The 15,227-nt window shown below is 37.7% G+C and overlaps 1 protein-coding gene across 7 annotated transcripts in view; it reads left to right on the top strand.

The window, feature by feature from the left end:
* WDFY3 (WD repeat and FYVE domain containing 3) overlaps positions 1 to 15,227 on the top strand; it is a 286,019-nt gene that overhangs the window by 160,764 nt on the left and 110,028 nt on the right. For 6 of the 7 annotated variants that reach the window (XM_066385911.1, XM_066385917.1, XM_066385914.1 and 3 more), the window contains 7 exons: positions 1,912 to 1,995; positions 5,955 to 6,126; positions 7,340 to 7,554; positions 8,948 to 9,060; positions 12,164 to 12,395; positions 13,583 to 13,683; positions 13,823 to 14,041. In XM_066385911.1, coding sequence (XP_066242008.1) covers positions 1,912 to 1,995; positions 5,955 to 6,126; positions 7,340 to 7,554; positions 8,948 to 9,060; positions 12,164 to 12,395; positions 13,583 to 13,683; positions 13,823 to 14,041 — 1,136 coding nt within the window. The remainder of the gene's footprint in view (positions 1 to 1,911; positions 1,996 to 5,954; positions 6,127 to 7,339; positions 7,555 to 8,947; positions 9,061 to 12,163; positions 12,396 to 13,582; positions 13,684 to 13,822; positions 14,042 to 15,227) is intronic. The other variant, XM_066385916.1, reaches the window with a different exon arrangement.

Raw genomic sequence — 15,227 nt, 5'->3', positions numbered from 1 at the left:
TTATGCTTTGCTTTGTGGGTTCAGCTCAGCACAAGACTACTTTGGTCATGGCCATTCTTTAGCTTAAATACAGGTACAAGTACACAATCACAGTAGAGTGTGATAAAACCTACGATGAGGAATCCAGAGTTCTAAGGGAGTTTATAGGAGTGCCACTTACCAAATCACTTACTTTCAATTTTTAAACTATGTTTTCAATTAAGTTCTTACTTTGAAAATATATGAGTAAGATAATTTTCTCCCAAGTATTAGCACTTTTGACAGTTAACAATAGTTTTTTGTTGTGTGTTTTTTTAAAATTGATTTAAGAGAGACAGAGGGAGAGAGAAAAACATCGACTCACCGTTCCACCCATGCATGCACTCATTAGCTGACTACCTACCATACGTGCCTGGACCGGGAGTCAAACCCACAACTTGTGCATATCAGAACAATTCTCTAACCAACTGAGCTACCCAGTTAGGGCTACCATAGTTTTATTTCATAAAACAAATGAAATGGGTTTTGTTTTTGTTTTTGTTTTGTATTTTTTCCGAAGTTAGAAGCCAGGAGGCAGTCAGACAGACTCCCGCATGTGCCTGACCGGGATCTACCTGGCATGCCCACCAGGGGGCAATGCTGTGTCTATCTGGGGCCTTGGTCCGCTGCAATTGGAGTCGTTCTACTGCCTGAGGTGGAGGCCATAGAGCCGTCCTCAGTGCTCAGGCCAAATTTGCTCCATTGGAGCCCTGGCTGCAGGAGGGGATGAAAGAGATAGAGAGAAAGGAGAGGGGGTAGGGTGGAGAAGCAAATGGGCACTCTCCTTTGTGCCCTGACTGGGAATTGAACCCGGGACATCCACATGCCAGGCTGACGCTCTACCGCTGAGCCAACCTGCCAGGGCCATGAAATGTTTTTAATTGCCTCCATAAATAATGCAAATAACTGTTGGCTAGAGCTTCTATTAGGTTTTATATTCTTTTTTTTTTTTTTTTTTTCTTTTTTTTTTTTTTCATTTTTCTGAAGCTGGAAACAGGGAGAGACAGTCAGACAGACTCCCGCATGCGCCCGACCGGGATCCACCCGGCACGCCCACCATGGGGCGACGCTCTGCCCACCAGGGGGCGATGCTCTGCCCATCCTGGGCGTCGCCATGTTGCGACCAGAGCCACTCTAGCGCCTGAGGCAGCGGCCACAGAGCCATCCCCAGCGCCCGGGCCATGTTTGCTCCAATGGAGCCTTGGCTGCGGGAGGGGAAGAGAGAGACAGAGAGGAAAGCGCGGCGGAGGGGTGGAGAAGCAAATGGGCGCTTCTCCTGTGTGCCCTGGCCAGGAATCGAACCCGGGTCCTCCGCACGCTAGGCCGACGCTCTACCGCTGAGCCAACCGGCCAGGGCCAGGTTTTATATTCTTTATTATGAAATATGTACTGTGATGTTTTTTCTTAATATTTTTAGACCTTAATTATTTATATAAGAAAATATAAGTAATATAAGAAAATTGTTTTTTAATTTTTTCTATCTTGAAAATAAAAATGTGTATTATTAATTCATAGGAAACATTAAGTGTTGTGTTCATGTAATAAGCTGTTTAAAGTTGAAGTTTTTAAATTTCAGATTCAACCTTTTCCCTTGTTTTTTACTTATCCTAGTTAGTATGCCACATTTTTAGTTTGCTTTGTCAAAAACAGGGCTTTCAGCACTCTGTTTAACAAATGTGTTAAATGTTAACATTAGTAGATAAGCATCAGCCTTATGCATGCTTTCCTGTTTCCCTCAGTGCATGTGTTGTAGTCTTGTTCCTTGTTCCTGCAGACTATGGAGAACGTTTCTTATTAAAATTGCACTGGTAATTTTTGTGAAACTAACCAGCTGCCAAGCCGGTGCTCCCTTCTAACCTCTCTAACCCGCCCTGTCTGTTTTGTTGTCTGTAGTCGTGCAGAACAGATCCCTCCTTGCCTGACCAGTGAGTCTTCTCTCCCCTCTCCTTGGGGGACACCAGCTTTGTCCAGGAAAAGGTACTGATCTTACCACAGAAGTTGATCTTTATTTTTGTGGGGTTTTTCTTTTGTGCTTAATTATATGTTAATGTGATGATTATACATTATAACTCAAATTATTTTTGGCTTTCTATTTGACTTTTTTTAGGTTTAAAAATAGTCAACTTCTGAGTATGAGAGTAAAATGCATTGATACAATGAAGATATAAAGGATGTGTGTCATCCCACTCTGTTGTTTAGACTAAAATACACATTTTGCTTTAGAGCAGTGTATCTTTTATTAAAATTAGTGTAGAAATAAGAACTTAGTGCCTCTTTAAATAGAGTACTTTCCTGCTTTTTCTTTTTACTTTAAATGTGCCTTGTGATCAGTTGTTTTTTTTTTGTTTTGTTTTGTTTTTTACTGTTGCTCTCAAATGAACATCACGGCACTGGCAAGGAAGTGTGTATTTTCTTAATCAGGTTCAACCAGTTGAAATGTGATGCTGTTATGGGATTTGTCACAGCTAACCTTTGAAAGGTGAATAAAAACCCTACCCCAGCTCTTGCTTTCATCGGTTCTGTGTAAATTTCACCCTAAGCTGGACTAGTCTTCCTCGTATACAAAGCATATGGAATAAAGAGAACCGGCAGTTGACTGGCAAGCATGCAGTTAGGATCCATACTCCTTAATTGTGATTCATGACCACATCTGTGCTCCTGGAACCCAGCAGTCTTCCTTCCCCCTCCCCTGTTTTCCTGTGATCAAGTACAAGTCCTTCAGTCTTGTATTTATATTAATATTCTGCCACTGTCGTTTTTCTTTAAATGAATCCTAAAGTTCTGCTGTGTTGTTTAATTTTATTTCTGTTGTTCTGATTTTGAAAGTTGAATATAATTGGAGTTTTACATTAAAAGTATTTGTTACAGATTCTGTATTTTAAATATATTTCAGTATTAATATTCATTAGGTATATGGACTTAGGTTTCTCTTTTTCTCTTAAATTTACACTGTGGCTTATAGCTCATTTTCTTCCAGTAAATCATGGCATAGTTCAGGAAAAAAAAAAAGCTCACTTAAAATAAAAAAAATTGAGTGAATCTTGAGCATTGGAATTATAATTGAGTTTACAGGTTAATGTCACCTCGAGGAAGCTCCTGATAATGTTCATACAAATAGTAGGACCAGTGTTAACATTTTAAGGTTGACATTCTGGGCGGGTTGCATACATTTTGCTCAGTGATAAGAAACATGAGCTAATAAGATAGTGTTTTTATTTTACAAATGCAATATAGTAACTCAAAGTTAGACTATCTTGAAAACAACAAAGTACATCAGTGCATGGGTATCTTGTGCAAAACATGTTTTTGTTGACAAAAGGAGAAACCAACATGGTATTCTTTTTTATGGCTTGTGGAGTATTCAAGTAACTAAGGAAATTTTGAGCTTGTGATATATAAAGTCCTAGAATTTTTTTCTCTAAAAGAATTGTAAAAAAAAATAACCAGGAAACTTCATATTTTGAAAGCTAAAACTCATAACCTTTATTATATATTATTATTATTATTCGTTATCCAGAAGGAATAATGGAATAGGATTATAGCTGAACAGTGTTCAATCAGACTTGGAGGAAGTGAAAACAGAATACAAAATAATAACCAAGATACTCCAGTATGTATCTGTAATGGTGAAAAGGTAGAGAGTACTAGTTATCATTCAAATACGATATCCATTACTTAGTGTGTCTACACACTTGGCGATAGTTAAGGCAGAGCAAATCCAGAATTTAAATGTTTAAGCATATATTCTCAAAGATGTAGATGTCTTAAATAAATACATGAGAACTTAGATTGAACTATGAAATAGCAATTCCTTTATGTTTTAAAAGAAACTTTAACATAAAAATTAAGCCAGATTTTGAAATGTCATTTTATCCTGTCTTTGCAAATGGTTAGGTCTTGTTTGGGAATTATCCATTTAATAAGCTTACTATAATCTCTAAATTTAAAAAGTGGTAATTCCTTTGCTTTTACTTAAATGACTTAGTAAGAATTAATGTTACATAATTCTTATAAAATTAGACCTAATTATAGTTAAAAATATCATGTTTTAGATTTCCACAATGTTTGAAATAATTTTTCTAGTTTGAGAAGAATGTGATTTCTATATCAGAATATTGTTTCCTTTAAGATAAGAAAAGCTTACTACTATAAAGAATTTGGGTACATCCATAGTTGAAATTCAAATCTATATTAAATCCGGAAGTTCAAAAATCATTTTAGAAGGCCTATAACTAAAATATACAATCAGAATTTATGTTGTTCCTCAAGTTAAAGGTCGTTTTTTGTTTGTAATGAAAACAGTCTTTATGAAGCTTCTCAATGGTTGGATATTACTATTGCACTTTAGAGGAATTAGGGCTCTTTTTCTTCAATATGTATCAAAATATTTTTTTAAATATTTATTGATTATAGAAAGCAAGAGAGAGGTGAGAGCATCTGTTCCTTTTTGTGCCCTGACCAGTAGAGAGGTCAAAATATTTCAGTCTAAACAGCAACATAGGAAGAAGATAACTATTAGTAATAAGCATTTAGAAATTTATCTTAGTTAAGTTTAGAAATTAAATCTCTAAACAAAATTGGAAATACAGGGAGTTAAAAAAATGAATGGGTGCAGGATATAAATAAGGATTTAAATACGAGAGCTCTTATTTTTTTTATAAGTGAAGTGGAATACTTTAATCAAATCTCTGTTAAAAAGAGAATGGTACTTTAAAAAAAGAAAACCTGGCAGTGCTAATTCTTTGCTTCTACATCACTGACTTAAAAGCATCTGCTTCCCAAGTTGCTCTGGTGCCAGAGAGCTGAAACTGCATGGCTTTCCGTGACAGAGCTAAGCATTAGACAAATTGTGCTGAAACCGATTCATTGGAACAAAGAGCTCCCATAGGCTAAAACCACAGCATCTATTTTCTAGAGCCAAGATACAAAATGTGCAAAACTCATGAATTGTAGGGGAATTGTATGAAATAGAAAGCGGCGATCATTGATGAGAAGAAATGTTGTATATTCAGGACATGGCTAGGCTTTCTAATTCATAGAATTGCTAAGTAAAATATGCCCTCTGGGTTTTTTAAAATTATGGTATTTTCAGCATTAGGGGAGGTAATGTAAAAGAAGGTGAATGTAGTTCCAAATAAGCTGAAAGGAAACTTCCTTGATGCTTCCTTGGTAGCTAAGATTGTGAGCCAACCCTGACTGTTGACCTAGTAATAGAGGAGGCCACTTTGATCTTGATCTTGTTTCTGTTACCTATGGTTTAAGGAAAGGTTAACACACATGGGTAATTTCAAATTAAAAATAACTTTATTGAGGGATTTCATTTAACTTGTACTCTCATCACTTATAATCAGAACTGTCACCATTCCTAGAGCTGTGATTCACCTATTCACTGTGATTTCTACTACTTACATCTTTTGGTACAGGTGCCTTTTTATTTTTTTCATTTGTTACTGAGATATACATACAGCACTGTATAAGTTTAAGGTGTACTACATAATGACTTTACTTACGTGTATTGTGAACTGAGTATCACACTTAGCTTAGTTAGCATCTGTCGTCTTATATAGATACAATAAAAAATGGAAAGAAAAAGCGATGAGAACTTTTAGGGTTTACTCTATTAGTAACTTTCAGGTATACCAATAGAGCTGTGTTAAGTATAATCGTCATGTGTCATTCTTTCATGAAACAATCCAAATAGTAAATGTTAAAGACATATGAGCCTAGAGAAATTGATAGTTAAATTGATCATATATAACTCATTAAAAATTAATAACATATTGCCTTTTTATGTCTCAAACTTAAGATGATTTGTATTCCAACCTTGAATTACAAAGCTTTTTGTTTGTCAGTGAATAAAGGAAACAAATGAAGAAAATGAACAGTGATTGTGATTGGAATTAAATACTCAATTACCCTTCTTTCTTTTTTCATAGGCATGCGTATCATTCTGTTTCAACTCCCCCCATTTACCCTCCTAAAAACGACCTGAAATTACATGTGACAACCTCGTCTCTCCAGAGTTCTGATGCTGTCATCATCCATCCTGGAGCCATGCTTGCTATGTTGGACCTCCTGGCCTCTGTGGGGTCAGTGACACAGCCAGAAGTAAGCTTGGATGTGTTAGTGCCTTCTCATCTCTGAGGAGTGCGAGGATGTGAGTGTGACTGCATTAGTAAGGTAGCAGTGCCAAGAAAGAGGGAAAGTGATAGGAAACCATGCTATACCACCGACCAGCCTAGGCAAAGGTGAAAAAATACAGGGGTTTTCTGTTATTTTCATTAAATTAATTTTTATTAGTTTTCTTAATGAATGACAGCTATGAATGTTTTAGAATATGATTCATTTGGCAAATGCAACCAATTCAGTTATTTCTGGTGTGAAAATTATTGTTTCCTTTTGTAAATCCTGCTTAGTGGTGGAAATTGTTAATAAGGAGTACAGAAAGAAAAATGACTAAAGATACCACATTGAAGCCTTTTATCTGTGTTGACTTGTAGCACTCAAGAGTTTTGGTGAAGTGGAGTTTGGTTGACAAATTTTGTTGAACTCTGTGATCTCTAAGACCTTTAAGTGTCGCAAATGTAAATAATAGGACTTCCTTTTCTTTTTTTTTTTTTTAATGTTTTTCCGAAGTGAGAAGCAGGGAGGTAGAGAGACAGACTCCCGCATGAGCCCTGCTGGGGTCCACCCGGCGTGCCCACCAGGGGGCAATGCTCTGCCCATCTGGGGCATTGCTCCACTGCATTTGGAGTCATTCTAGCGCCTGAGGCAGAGGCCATGGAGCCATCCTCAGCACTTGGGCCAACTTTGCTCCAATGGAGCCTTGGCTGCAGGAGGGGAAGAGAGAGAGAGAGAAAGGAGAGGGGGAAGGGTGGAGAAGCAGATGGGCGCTTCCCCTGTGTGCCCTGGCTGGGAATCGCACCCCGAGACATCCGTAGGCCTTGCTGAAGCTCTACCACTGAGTCAACTGGGAAGGGCGATAATAGGACTTCCTTTAATCTGATTATTTACCCACCATGAAAAAACTTTACTGCCATTATTTCTATAACAAGAAAAATAGTTAATTATATAGTCATGTAACATAAAAGATTTGGGAGAGAATAGGTTCCAGAGGGGTATGCTAGCAAAATGAGGACGGGAAATGTTCGCCTAGTCCTCTTCTGGAGTTGCTGTGTTGCTCTCAGCCAGCTACCTTGCATCTGAATGTAATTTGCAGCATGTTGAGGCCTTATATTGAAAGGTGTGCTTCATGTGGAGAGAACTATCACCTATCCTACTAAGAATGCCCTGGTGGTGTGGATTTCTTTGTTAACTTTAGCATGCTTTGGACCTTCAACTTGCCGTGGCAAATATTTTACAATCCCTGGTGCACACAGAAAGAAACCAGCAGGTCATGTGTGAAGCTGGTCTTCACGCACGGCTGCTGCAGCGGTGCAGTGCCGCACTGGCCGATGAGGACCACGCCCTGCACCCTCCCCTCCAGCGGATGTTTGAACGGTTAGCCTCTCAGGCTCTGGAGCCCATGGTGCTGAGGTCAGTAGTTCTATTTTTTAGTTCCTAGTTAGAGTCTTTATAAGTAAGAGTTCTTGCTTCTTCACTTGCAATGCCTTTGAGATGCATCTAAATTGTTACATAGCAATAGTTTGTTTCTTTTTATTGCCAAATAGTATTCCATGGTATGGGTATATAACCTTCCAAATTTTAACCATTCAAGAAATACTTATTTTTAAATAAACTTTTAATGGAAGAGAAACAGTGCTCTTTGATTTTGGAATGAAACAACATTTTTTAAATATTTTTTTAAATTCTCTAGCCAAACAGATTTAATGTATAACTTCTCATGTCCCTCCTTGCCAAAATATACTTACATATCTTGTCACTTTTAGAATATTAGCAACTTTTTATATGGTAATTTTTGTGTGCGGTTAAATTACTTTCTCATAAATTTTTTTTAGGAACTTTTTATAAAAATGGTTGGACTTTATATGGAATTTATGTTTTTTAACTGACTCCAAACTAATGATGGACTAAGAAAAACCTACGTGGTAAACATTTGTTAAACTATGTTGTACCAGGCAGTGTGTTAGACCTTGAAAATACCAAGGTAGGCCTGACCTGTGGTGGCGCAGTGGATAAAGCGTCGACCTGGAAATGCTGAGGTCGCCGGTTCGAAACCCTGGGCTTGCCTGGTCAAGGCACATATGGGAGTTGATGCTTCCAGCTCCTCCCCCCTGTTTCTTTCTCTCTCTCTCTCTCTCTCTCCTCTCTAAAATGAATAAATAAATAAATAAATAAAAGAAAAAATACCAAGGTAAATGAGACAGTCCCTACTCACTTCTTCCATCAGCTCATGGATCTGTTCAGAATCCTAACATATTGAAAGTAGCATGGGGATTTCCCCCTGGTCCTTTTTGGTAATCTGCTATTTTAAAAGGAGAGAGAGTGAACGGGAAAGAGAGGAATACTTTTTACTAAGTAACGTCTCGCCTAGTTAGATAAACACAGTAAGCACAGAAAATCAACCATTAGGTCAGTTTTCAGAGGTAATGAGTTCTTAGAAGAAAAGGTTACATGATGGTATGGTGTCCAAATACTGATAAGCCATAGGTTATAAACTAATTGTGTATCATTGTACTCTTCATGAAAAACCAGCAAGGATACATCACATTCCAGGAAAACATGTTCCTCAGATTTCATTTTCTAGCCTTTCACAGTATTCTCAGACACTTCTCAGTGCTTGGTAGTTAAAACATAAAATTAATGTTGTCTATTGTTTTTTAATATTGTGTATATTTTAAAATAACTGGATTGCTTTTATATTTTAATTAATGAGTTATAATTAATTAAGTGCTATTTTTTGTGTATGTGTTTGGTTTGATTTATGTAATAGTCTCAATCAAGAAATAACTTTTTAATTTTCTTTTAGGGAGTTTTTGCGTTTGGCAAGTCCATTAAATTGTGGTGCCTGGGACAAAAAACTGCTCAAACAATATAGGGTCCACAAACCAAGTTCACTGAGTTATGAGCCAGAGATGAGAAGTAAGTTGACCTTTGAAGTTCCTTTTTCTGGTTGATCTCATAAGTGAAAATCATGTGGGGGATGAATATTATTTTAAGAAGTGTGACTATGATAGTAAGGAAAGAGAAGAGTTCATTGTTTGTTGTTACTTGAATGGAGAAATACAAGCTCTGGTTGATTGAATGATGGAAGTGGGGAAGGAATCACTGATCGAGAGTGAGATCTGGAGGAGATGAGAATACATTCAAAGTAACCCTTGACTAGGAAGGAAGATCCATCATTACTTTGCCTTTCTCTAGTAGCCTTCTTGCCTGGATTAAAGAATGGTTGGATATGATTGTTGTTTTAAGTGAGAACTTTTCAGGGGAGATAGATTGCCGCATGCACCCTGACCAGGATCCACCCAGCAACCCCTGTCTTGGGCCAATGCTCTGACTGTCTGGGGCCATGCTCACAACCCAGCTATTTTTTGCACCTGAGTTGGAGACTCCACAGAGCTATCCTCAGCGCCCTGGGTCAGTGTGCTACAACCAATCGAGCCATGGCTACAGGAGGGGAAGAGAAAGATGAGAAAGGGGAGGAGAAGTGGACGGTCACTTCTCTGTGCCGTGACCAGGAATCAAACCCAGGACATCCACATGCTGGGCTGATGCTCTACCACTAGCAAACCGGCCAGGACCTGAGTGGTTGGATATTAATGACCATAGGTTTGCAGGACAGCTGCTGCAGAGAGACCTGGAGCAGGAAATTAAAATGCTGATGCAAGTTGTTGAGATCCACCAAGCAGTATAGGCTGGATAAGGAAAGAAGTGAAGGCAAGCAGCCAGTGATAGGCTGGGAGGAAAAGGATAGATCACTGGCCTGGAGAGTTATGGCTCAGCAAGAAAGCAATGTAGTGAGAGAAAAAGAAAAAACTGAAGGAATGGGGTGGGATAATAGCAACCAAAATTGGAGCTGTGAAACAAGCAAAGAGGACCATGCCTAAAGTGACTTTGGAGTGATGTAGAGGTGAAGTTCATTAGAGGAAAAGGAATCTCACAAAAACTAAAAGTGAAGTGATAGGTGGTTTGTTCATGTGGGCTTTGATATCGTCCAGTGTCCTGCAAAAATTAGTACAGAGAAGATTGAGATTGAAATGCCAACAACAGGAAATGGCAGTTTCATTGAGGGGTTGGAGGGCATAGTATTCTGAGGAGGAGCCTCCAAGGAGAAGTTTTGCATCAGGCTGATAGAACGGCAGTGGTGGGGGATAGCGGAATGCAGGCACTGCCTACCCTTCTGGCATGACCATGGAGAAGCAGCAGATTCCGCCCACGCAACGCTGTGGCTGCTGTTCTCAGTCAAGACCTCAGGTGCATGGATTTCCTCTTGATTCTGTAGTGGAGCTGGTTTTTCACTTTATAATTTATTTGCTATCATTGTTAGCCATAGTGATAATGCATCTATTTTGATGGGATAAAGTGACCATTACTAGGGAATCAGGAAAGAATAAAGCTTAGAAAGTAGAATGGCTGCTGTGAGAGAACATAGTGATCATTTAGTTCAATGCTTTTTTTTTTCAGGTGAGAAGCACAGAGATTAAACAACCTTTAGTCATTATTTCAATCTGAATTTCTTTTCTCCTGCAAATTATTGTCAGTGATTAGTGCCCACTGTGTTTTGGAAACTTTAAGATCTTGGCCCTGGCCGGTTGGCTCAGCTGTAGAGCGTCGGCCTGGCGTGCGGGGGACCTGGGTTCGATTCCTGGCCAGGGCACATAGGAGAAGCACCCATTTGCTTCTCCACCCCCCCCTCCTTCCTCTCTGTCTCTCTCTTCCCCTCCCGCAGCCGAGGCTCCATTGGAGCAAAGATGGCCCGGGCGCTGGGGATGGCTCCTTGGCCTCTGCCCCAGGCGCTAGAGTGGCTCTGGTGGGCGTGCCGGGTGGATCCCGGTCGGGCGCATGCGGCAGTCTGTCTGACTGTCTCTCCCCATTTCCAGCTTCAGAAAATTACAAAAAAACAAACAAAAAAAACCCTTTAAGATCTTTTGATCTCCAACACAATTGTATTGAAAAACAAAATATTGCAGCTTTTTGTATCAGTTAGTATAAATCCTTTAGATGCATATATGCTATATTTATTGTTGTTTTTATACTTTACATAGTTCCTTAGGATTGAGTTGTGATTTTCTTTGTAAATAGTAGAAACAAAATTAGTTTCATTCTCTCAGAGAATACTGAACTATTTTTATGATTGTGTGAGTATTTAGCGCATTTAAGAGGGAGACAGTTACACTCATGTAGTTTTATCTTGAGAAGGAATGTCTTCTTCATAACATTTGTAATGCATTTCTGAAAAATACAACAGTTTGTTTAAGATTTTGTCTTTGATTCTTGAAATTGTTAATATTGCCTGACCTGTGGTGGCACAATGGATAAAGCGTCAACCTGGAACGCTGAGTTCGCCAATTCAAAATCTGGGGCTTGCCTGGTCAAGGCACATGCAGGAGTTGAGGAGTTGATCCTTCCTGCTCCTTCCCCCTTCTCTCTCTCTCTCCCCTCTCTAAAAGTAAATAAATAAAGTCTTAAAAAATGAAATTGTTATTGCTTACATGTATATAGGAATTTTAAAATTCAAGTACTTTTGTGATTGCATATTTAATTATAATAAAAGGACTAAAAATGAAAAGAAAATGGAAGGAGTTTCTAACATGACCTGTTTCTTTCCATTATAATGTCTCTAGACTATTTTACTTTCTTTTCTCAAAAACAAATAATAAATAATTTTGTGACATCAAAGAATAATTTGGTTTTTATAAAATCTTTATATATAATTTATAATTACATTACATTTTTATAGTAGCTTGGATCATGGTTATTAGTGGTTTTTATTCTTATTTGTACTCTAGTTTCCAACATTTCTGCAATGTGTTTACTGCTTTAGTAATAAGTAAAAAAGACACACATGCTAGTTAAGTTTTAAAATGAAGATACAGTACATTAAAACTAATAGCTCTGGTGTTTATAATAAAAGTATTAATTATAAGAACTGAAGAGTGATATTTAAAAATAAATCAACCTTGTACAGTCATTATTTTAGAAACCTACATGATATTTTTCCTAAGAGATTTTCTTTAACTTACAGGTAGTATGATCACATCTATGGAGGGTCTGGGTTCTGATAACGTTTTCAGCTTGCATGAGGATAACCATTACCGGATAAGCAAGAGCCTGGTAAAATCTGCAGAAGGAAGCACTGTACCCCTGACCCGGGTAAAGTGTCTGGTCTCCATGACAACTCCACACGACATCAGACTTCATGGGTCGTCAGTTACTCCAGCTTTTGTTGAATTTGACACATCCCTTGAGGGCTTTGGGTAAGGAATTTGCAAGGTCGCCAAGCCTTAGTATATTATTTTATGACTCATACTTGCCTTGGAAAAACAGATCTTTGATTTTTAAATCTACTTATTTAAAATATACTATATAGTATATATTTTCATATTATTGAGCTCTTTGAGCATCTTATTTTTAAGGTTATTTTAAATTATTTATTATACTAAGTGAATTGATATGGTCTTAGAGGCATCAGCTAAAGCCCAAAGTTAAAATCTGATTTGTAAATTTTATGTTTTTGTAAATAAAGTTCTGTTTTAACACAGCCACGGTCTTTTATGTTTTTATGTTGGAGTGGCAGAGTGGAGTAGTTGTGAAACAGACTAGGTGCTTGCAAAGCATAACATATTTATGGTCTGGCCCTCTGCAGAAAATGTTTGCCAACCTCTGCTTTGGTATAATACATTTATAGATAGTATGCAAATTAAAATCAGAGTAGAAGCTCTTAACTAGGTTTTTATCATCATCCTTTCCCTCAAAATACCTAGCTTAGTATCTTATGCATTGTACTTATTTAGTGACTATCACATTAAATGAGTAAATACTTTCAAGTGGTAGAATATACTAGAAGAAGGAACAATAATCTATGGATTAAAAAAAAAAAAAGAATCAATGGATAATTTAGAAAGTTTATAAAGTCCATCAGCCTTGAAATGGAAACTGCTAATAGACTAGATCTGTGTCTCTACTAGATATTTGTGGGACTCTTATATACTGATCTAAAACTGTATTTTAAGAAGATTGTCATGGGCTGTTAGCAAACAGTGGATTAAAATATATTTGGGAACAGGCAACGCTAATCAGAGCAGTGGTAACAGAGGAGAGTGACTCACTCAACAGGGGCACAAGGAATTTTTCTGTGGTGATGAAACTGTTCCCGTGTCTTAAACAGCGTTACCCATTGGTACATTTACCATATGCAAATTATACTTAAATTTACTTAAATTTAAATGAAAAAATGATGTTATTGAAGATTTTTAAAGTATCTTTCTTTACTCTCACATAATTAAAAGAAGGGCAGGACTTGGATAGGCATCCAGATTTATTCTAAATCTCTTTTTCCTAGGTACCTTTCAAGTAATGGCAGTTTTGTTTCTGTGGTAAGTGCATAGTGGTAACACAGGAAAAGAGTTGATCTCTAATATGTATGTTGTCTTTTGTTTACTAGCTGCCTGTTCCTGCCCAGTTTGGCCCCTCATAACGCCCCTACGAACAGTGCTGTTACAACAGGTCTTATTGATGGGGCAGTGGTCAGCGGCATTGGTTCTGGTAAATACTACTTTCTTAGTTTGTGAGAGTATTTTTTTCAATAGATTATATTGCAGTTAGAGTTCATTGTCTTTTTTTTAAAATGTAAACATGAGTCAACACAAACTCTTTTATTGTTATTTTTGTGTTTTTACTTTAGGTGAGAGATTCTTTCCTCCTCCATCTGGCTTAAGCTACTCTAGCTGGTTTTGTATTGAACATTTTAGTTCTCCTCCAAATAACCATCCTGTCAGACTCTTGACTGTCGTGCGCCGAGCGAATTCTTCTGAGCAGCATTACGTGTGCCTTGCCATAGTTTTATCAGCAAAGGACCGAGCTCTGATTGTTTCCACCAAAGAGGAACTACTCCAAAACTATGGTCAGTATCTGTCTTTTTCTTTTTGCCTCTTGTGACCATTAAAAGTATTCAAGTTCATTATAATACTCATTTTTAAGGTTCATCTGGCAACTCTTTCCCAATTTAAATTATTATAGAATAGAACAGGTTATATGAAACCTTGGATATGCTGTGTACCAGTGAATTTTAAGGCACTTATTTATTTATTTAATTTTTTGTGAGAATGACTGAGACGGGGAGACAAGACAAGGACAGACAGACAGGAAGGAAGGAGAGAAATGAGAAGCATCAGCTGGTAGTTGCGGCACTTTTGTTGTTCATTGATTGCTTTTTCATACGTGCCTTGACTGAGGGGCTCCAGCTGAGCCACTGATCCCTTGCTGAAGCCAGCGACCATGGGGTTATGATACCATGCTCAAGCTGGTGAACCTGCACTGAGGCTGACTGGGGTGTCGAACCTGTGTCCTCAGCATCCCAGACTGACACTCTACCCGCTGCGCCACCGCCTGATCAGACTTTTAAGGCACTTTTAAAGGAGACTTAGAAAATAGTGGAGAGAGTCCCCAAAAAAGGATTCATTTCTACTTGCCAAGAAATCACAGCTTTTGCTAGAAAAGCTGCTTGCTTGTTTGGTATATTTTAGTAAGGATCTTTATTTGCTGTGAATTCTGTTTAATGAATATTCATTGAGCACCTGCCTACCATATGTGCCACTGTGCTAGACATAACAGCATTTAAATTTATTTTATTCATCTCTTACCTTTAAGACTTAATACATATCACTTAAGAATCCTAATTCCATAAGTCCCTTCAACATGCCATAATTTTACATTGCTATACAATAAAACTTCAAACTTAAGGCATTTGTGAAGATCTTTCTACATTATGTAAATAACAAAATATAAATCGTAGTTTACTGAATTTACTGGGATTATAAGCATTTGTATAAAATATACTTATTTTTATCCTTTTATTTTTGTCTTTTAACTAAAATACCACATAGTGTATCACATGTGGTTGGTATTCAGATAATTGAATATAAATATTAGCTTTTCAATTTGATTGTAAGGCTTCTTGGGATTTTTACTTAATGTGCTTGCTTGATCATGACTAGTACAAGGTTAGGCATCAATACAGTAACTGCTTTAAAGTGCTTGTAGGGAGACTGTTTTCCCCTATTGTGGATTTGACCTTGTTGAAATTTTCC

The sequence above is a fragment of the Saccopteryx leptura genome, chromosome 5 (genome assembly GCF_036850995.1).
Source record: "Saccopteryx leptura isolate mSacLep1 chromosome 5, mSacLep1_pri_phased_curated, whole genome shotgun sequence".
Lineage (NCBI taxonomy): Eukaryota > Metazoa > Chordata > Mammalia > Chiroptera > Emballonuridae > Saccopteryx > Saccopteryx leptura.
This window is presented reverse-complemented; position numbering and strand designations above follow the sequence as displayed.